At 45.8% G+C, this 7466-nt stretch overlaps 1 protein-coding gene across 1 annotated transcript; it reads left to right on the forward strand.

Moving 5' to 3' along the window:
- The first annotated feature begins 4405 nt into the window (after positions 1–4405).
- On the forward strand, positions 4406–6305 carry LOC146975618 (protein NLRC3-like). Its single transcript, XM_085794627.1, has 2 exons — positions 4406–5949; positions 6301–6305. The coding sequence occupies exons 1-2, from the start codon at positions 4677–4679 to the stop codon at positions 6303–6305; spliced, it is 1278 nt and encodes a 425-aa protein (XP_085650753.1). The 5' UTR covers positions 4406–4676.
- Positions 6306–7466: the final 1161 nt, after the last annotated feature.

Raw genomic sequence — 7466 nt, forward strand, 5'->3', positions numbered from 1 at the left:
CCAATCAGTGGAAGGCAGTCGGCTGACGTCACGTTTTAGTAACGCTTCGGCCCGCTTGGAACCAGGGCTGAGGTGATACCAAAAGTGTACCTGGTTGCAGGTACTACGTGCTAGTGGAAACACGCAAATAGCGCGCCGAGCCGAGCCGTACCGAGCCGAGCCGTGCTAGTGGAAATGCGCCATTAGACCTGACGATCCGGCCGATCACTATTAACCCCATAAATGCTGGTTTAGACAGTTTGCAGAAATACTTTACCTTTTAAACTAAACAATAAACATATAATAATTTTTAAACTCTTAACATTTTTTTTCATAATGTTTAAAATAAATGTCAACCTTTTTTATCACATGTTTTTAATACTAAATTATACTATAAGCATCACTTATTACCTCATGTTTTTAACTGGGTTACATATCCTTGAATTTCCAGTGTGAGTGGAATGATTGAATGTTGTGATAGTGGATCTGTGAGGTGAAATAAGTTGAGGCCCAGTTGTTGTGTGTGTAATAATCAGCTGTAGCTTGTTTGATCCAGTGGTTTTCTACAGGGACGCTGTCCACACAGAGACTGTGTCACATCAACTCAGTGGATCTCAGTCCTTGTGTGTGTCAGTGGATGGAAACAGTCGTCCATGGATCATGTTGCTGGGCTGCTCTTCACTTCACTGCAGCTTCATGACGCCATCTAGTGGACTGATAGTAGAAGTACAGCAGCTGATGGCAGCTTCCTCTTCCTCACTGCTGTGTGACTGCATTCAACTGACACTGATATGAAGCAGAGAAGAAGAGCCAATCAGTGGAGGAGCAGCTGGAGACATGATGGACATGTGAGCTGCTGTGCAGATGAATGATGTGTGTTTCCTCTGCAGGTGAAGCTACAAAGTGTGTGTGAGCTGATGTGGATGTGACCTCAGCAGCATGGATCAGTGTGAGGACAGAGAGGAGGGAACCCCTCCCTCTAAAACCACTCTGCGTGGGGGACGTCAGAGCCAGACCAGAGGTCAAAGGTCAGATGAGGATTTCTAACTGTCCATGACTCAGATCACTGCTCCATCATTATTCACACTCAAAGCTCTGTGTGTGTTGTGTTTAAGGCGAGAGCAGCAGCACAAGCTACAGTCTGCAGGACCTGGACCTGGACCTGGACCTGGACCTGGACCTGGACCTGGACCTGGACCTGGACCTGGACCTGGACCTGGACCTGGATCAGGTTGTGTTTCCATGAAGAGCAACTTCTCCATGGATCGTCCTATTGACTTAAGTCGATCTGTTGATGGAAGGTCAGAATTTAAATAAGTCAGAAAGACTTTTCTCTCTGAAATTCAGTTGTTGTGTTTAGTAAAAGATTGGAGATGTTCTTCATCATGTTTCTTATCCAACATACACATTTATCAGTTGTGTTGTTGTTTCAGGATCCAGCAGCAGATACCAGACTCTCCTGAACCCAGCTGTCTGTCTTTAAAGAGCAACGACTCAATGGGCAGGATCATTAACTTTAAAGGAGGACGTAGATCAGCTGGTCAGATGTAAGACAAAACTACATTTCAAAGTTTTTGAGTTTCTGTTGAATGTTCTTCACATTTCAATGATTCTCATTAAAATCTGACTTATAACTCAGACACACGTTCAGTGAATGACTGACAGCATCCCATGAATCTTTTTTTCTGTTATTGCATCCACTGCTGACTCTACTAAATATAACAGCTGCTTTTTGTTCACTTCCTGCAGCAGTCGCTCCACTTCAGCTCTAAAGTTCTTTTTAGCTCTTTTAGTCCGACGCTCCCTTTAGATTTTTGTAACTTTCTTTCTCAACTCACCTTCTCTGGCATTCTTGATTTGAGAACACATTCATGAATCTCAAGAGATTTCTAAAGAACAACTTCATGAATCATAAACATTTATATAGCACTTTTCCAGTGGCGTTTTACATGTAAAAAAAAAAGTGGTGGGCCACCACCATTTCATAGAAAGGCTGCACACCAGAAAAAAACATGTGTTTTCTATTGTTAGTGATGTGTTCATCACGGATCCACTGTAGCAATCTCACAAGTCTAAATGAAGAATATAAGCTATGATTCCACAAGATGACAAAACCAAACTCAGAGCAAATGAGAGAACAAGGAGGGAGCAGCAAAGAGCTCAGTACTGAAGGCCACAACGGAGACACACACGACTGGGTTCAGATCCATTCTATGACAACAACCTCATGACGACGACGACAACAACAACAACCTTTTAGCACTCTTCACCATCTAACAACAACAACCTTATGACACTCTTCACTATCTATAGAGATCCAGCACAACAATAGCGGATTTCTATTTCAATTAATTATAAACGTAAATTATCCCGCTGCTTTAAATCGAAAACAATATTGTTCCGTTTGAATGAAATAAACAAATAAACATGTTGAATGCACAGCCCAGCGCCATAAAGGCAGCTTGATGATGATGATGAACACGCTGTCACTCACCAGTACTGGACTGTCTGCTGGACCTGTTGAACTGGACCCGGACGGACAGCCGGAGCAATTCACTCCCATTCAAGTCAATCACAACATTTCCTCGGCGTGCACCGCGGTCACCAGTCGGTCTGAGCTCCGGTCAGTCCGGTGGACGGCACCACCTCGGCAGGTGTTCTCACGAATGAACGTGAACGGAGGAGGCAGAGACGTCTCACCGGTGCGAGGCTGTGGCTGTAGCATAGGGCTGTAGCCGCTGTACCGGGTGGTCGGACTTCAGGCCGTATTTAACACAGCACAGTCAAACTCAGATGACTGGACAAACTCTGTAAAGATCGAGCTGTCAATCAGCTTTGTATCGATCAGGTGATGATCAGCTGTTCCACCTGGTGACGTCAATCATTTTTCCAAGTTACGGTAGTTAGCGTTGGCTAGATCAGCTGGATCAGCTAGTTTCCTCTGAGAGAGTTTTGTTTTTCCCGCTTCTTGCCGACTGTCCAGACATCACAGACGTCACAGCCAGAGAGCCAATCAGCTCAGCCATGCGAGATGACGCTGTGGTGGGGCTCCGGGCTGACTGCCCCACTGTCCATAAAATTTCTGCCGTTTACATTAATGTATAAACGCTCTTAGCATGCGCAGTCGTGTTTTCTCCTGTACACAGTACTTTGCATTGAAAGAGAAGGGCAGCTCCAGCTCTGCCCTACCGACGCAGACCGCTCTGCACCGACGTGACTCCGTATAGCTACCACAGACGCTAATCAGGAGAACTGCGCTCCGAAGCAGCGAGGGAGGGACAAATAAACATCAACCAAAACCGTAACGTAATGATATATAATTTAAAACAATGCTGTATTCATAGACATTAAAGTATATTAAATAATAACCATTGAAGATTAGGAATAACATAATGTGTTGGCACTTTTTTCCTCTCGTGATGACTGGTGGGGCTCTGCCCCACCTGCCCCTAATGACCAGTCGCCACTGCACTTTTCACAATACCTGGTGGTGCAGTGATTAGCACTGTTGCCTCACAACAAGAGGGTTCTGGGATCGAACCTATCTAGTTTTCATGTTCTCCCCGTGCATGAGTGGGTTCTCTCCAGCTTCCTCCCACAGACCAAAGACATGCAAGTTAACTAGTGACTCTAAATTGCCCATAGGTGTGGATCAGTTGATCAGATGTAAGCTGTAACTGACAGTCAGACTCAGGTTATTGTAGAAAAGAAGCAGTTTGTACGACGTGTGTCTCTGTCTGTTGCAAACGTCCTCAGGGGACATATAAAGTCCATCTTGTATTATCTCTCTGTCCTGATGTTCACTTGACACTGATTCCTCCACAGAGTGGACCAGGAGAGCTCAGAGGTTCCCAGTGGTCAGTCTGACCAGCAGCATCAAACACACCTGGACTCCATATTTATGGTGAGGACATGTCCAACAGCTGCTGTTACATCTGTTGTGTTCACCATCATCTCCATGCTGCACTCTGACACCAGTGGATTGTCAGTCTGTCCAACGTCTGATGTTTGGCTCAATGGTTTTAGTTTGATGCTGTCACTCATAGAGTTTCTGTTCCAGCTGCTGGAGGAGAACATGGTCACTTTTGTGAAGAAGGAACTGAAGAAGATCCACAAGCTTCTGAGTCCAGATTACCCAGAATGCTCAGGGAGTCAGAGCGAGGATGAAAAGCAGAGGAGGAGCAGCAGAGAGGCATTAGTGAAGATCACAGTGAACTTCCTGAGGAGGATGAAGCAGGAGGAGCTGGCTGAGCGTCTGCAGTACAGTAAGAGGATTTCTCTAAAGATTCAATATGATGGACAAATGAGACGTTCTGACATCAACACATGAAGGGAAGCATGTTCATATAGTCGTTATTTAGAGTAATTAAAATGTTATATTTTCTTATTGATCTTGTTTCTTGTGTTTTCATTCAGAATATTATGCTCCAGTTTGTCCACGTGAACTCAAATGTTCCCTGAAGAAGAAGTTCCAGTGTGTGTTTGAGGGGATCTCTAAAGCAGGAAACCCAACTGTTCTGAACCAGATCTACACAGAGCTCTACATCACAAAGGGAGGGGCTGGAGAGGTCAATTATGAACATGAGGTCAGACAGATTGAAACAGCATCCAGGAAACCAGGCAGACCAGAAACAACCATCAGACAAGAAGACATCTTTAAAGCCACACCTGGAAGAGACCGACCAATCAGAACAGTGATGACAAAGGGAGTGGCTGGCATTGGGAAAACAGTCTTAACACAGAAGTTCACTCTGGACTGGGCTGAAGGCAAAGAAAACAAGGACATACAGTTCATATTTCCCTTCACTTTCAGAGAGTTAAATGTGCTGAAAAAGAAAAAGTTCAGCTTGGTGGAACTTGTTCATCACTTCTTCTCTGAAACCAAAGAAGCAAGAATCTGCAGCTTTGATCAGTTCCAGGTCGTTTTCATCTTTGACGGTCTGGATGAGTGTCGACATCCTCTGGACTTCCACTACACTGAGATCCTGACTGATGTGACAGAGTCCACCTCAGTCAACGTGCTGCTGACCAACCTCATCAGGGGGAAACTGCTTCCCTCTGCTCGCCTCTGGATAACCACACGACCTGCAGCAGCCAATCAGATCCCTCCTCAGTGTGTTGACATGGTGACAGAGGTCAGAGGGTTCAATGACCCACAGAAGGAGGAGTACTTCAGGAAGAGGTTCAGAGATATGGAGCAGGCCAGAAAGATCATCTCCCACATCAAGACATCACGAAGCCTCCACATCATGTGCCACATCCCAGTCTTCTGCTGGATCACTGCTACAGTTCTGGAGGAGCTGTTGAAGACCAGAAGGAGAGGAGAGCTGCCCAAGACCCTGACTGAGATGTACATCCACTTCCTGGTGGTTCAGTCCAAACTGAAGAAGGTCAAGTATGATGAAGGTGCTGAGACAGATCCACACTGGAGTCCAGAGAGCAGGAAGATGATTGAGTCTCTGGGAAAACTAGCGTTTGAGCAGCTGCAGAAAGGAAACCTGATCTTCTATGAATCAGACCTAACAGAGTGTGGCATCGATATCAGAGCAGCCTCAGTGTACTCAGGAGTGTTCACACAGATCTTTAAAGAGGAGAGAGGCCTGTACCAGGACAAGGTGTTCTGCTTCGTCCATCTGAGTGTTCAGGAGTTTCTGGCTGCTCTTCATGCCCATCTGACCTTCATCAACTCTGGACTCAACCTGATGTCACAACAACAAACAACATCCATGTGGTCTCAAGTGTTTGGAGACAAATCAACACCTTTTTACCAGAGCGCTGTGGACGAGGCCTTACAGAGTCCAAATGGACACCTGGACTTGTTCCTCCGCTTCCTCCTGGGTCTTTCACTGGAGACCAATCAGACTTTCCTACGAGGTCTGATGACACAGACAGGAAGTGACTCACAGTCCAATCAGAAAACAGTCCAGTACATCAAGAAGAAGATTGAAAAGACTCCCTCTGCAGATAGAAGTATCAACCTCTTCCATTGTCTGAATGAGCTGAATGATCGTTCTCTAGTGGAGGAGATCCAATGGTCCCTGAGATCAGGACGTCTCTCCACACGTAAACTGTCTCCTGCTCAATGGTCGGCTCTGGTCTTCATCTTACTGTCATCAGAAGAAGATCTGGATGAGTTTGACCTGAAGAAATACTCTGCTTCAGAGGAGGCTCTTCTTAGGCTGTTGCCAGTGGTCGAAGCCTCCAACAAAGCTCTGTAAGTGAGGAAATAGTTGGATTTATTCATCATTATATAAAAACACTTTTGTCTTTGCAACAGGTCAGATGTTAAATTCCTTTCTTTCCTCATGAACATCTCTTCAGACTGAGCAGCTGTAACCTCTCAGAGAGAAGCTGTGAAGCTCTGTCCTCAGTCCTCAGCTCCCAGTCCTCTAGTCTGAGACACCTGGACCTGAGTAACAACAACCTGCAGGACTCAGGAATGAAGCTGCTGTCTGGTGGACTGGAGAGTCCACACTGTAGACTGGAGACTCTCAGGTGAGGATCCATACAGCTGTTTATCTGATGACACTTGAACACAGCAGTAGGTGTTGACAGAGGGTTCCTGTGTGTTCAGTCTGTCAGGATGTCTGATCACAGAGGAAGGCTGTGCTTCTCTGGCCTCAGCTCTGAGCTCCAACCCCTCCCATCTGAGAGAGCTGGACCTGAGCTACAATCACCCAGGAGCCTCAGGAGTGAAGCTGCTGTCTGCTGGACTGGAGGATCCAGACTGGAGACTGGACTCTCTCAGGTATGGAGAGGCTGCTGCAGCCACACACACTGTCTGATAGAGGAGGAGGAGCTGGAACATTTTCTATGGCCCTGTTCACATCTGGTCAAACCTGGTAATAACATCTGTCTCAGGTGATTGATGCATTGATGACATTAGATCCAATCACTCAGACCATATCCAGAGGTGGTCTAGGCCACAGTGAAGCTCCGCCCACTCCACTGACGTCCTCTGTCACAGTCTGACTCATCCCAACACAGTTTATACTGAAGCCAATTTTTAATTAATTTAAGTAATTCAAACATGAGCTGTGCAGCTTTCATCAGTCACAGTTATGAACTACTGGGATCAGGAGTTTCTCCTCATGATAACTTCAGTTTCTCATCATGACTCACTGTGTCACATTCAAGAGAATAGATCTCAGTGATGAAACCAGCTGTTGGCAGCTGTGCTCTGAGTCTCTCCAGATGTTTTGATCAGACTTTATTTCAGAGTGTATCAGGAAACATTTCAGCTGCAGCTGGTTGAACTGCTCCTGAACCAACAGAGTGTTTGTCCCAGTCCCAGAGACTCTAGACACCTGTTGAGTGTGGACACACTAATAACAACACAGCAACAAAAATCAAACCATGTCCACTGCTCAGAGACATTCGTCTCCCAGCGTCTCCAACCAAGGAGGAAATAAGAGACAAAAATCAGGCTGCACCATCAGGTGTCTGTCTGGTCAGATATTGATGATCAATAATCAGCTCAGACTCTC

This window comes from Trachurus japonicus, chromosome 13 (genome assembly GCF_045865225.1).
Source record: "Trachurus japonicus isolate A0001 chromosome 13, Traja_1.0".
Lineage (NCBI taxonomy): Eukaryota > Metazoa > Chordata > Actinopteri > Carangiformes > Carangidae > Trachurus > Trachurus japonicus.

Bases quoted from the DNA above. Each gene is read 5' to 3' on its own strand.
- LOC146975618 (XM_085794627.1), top strand. From the start codon at position 4,677: ATGACAAAGGGAGTGGCTGGCATTGGGAAAACAGTCTTAACACAGAAG.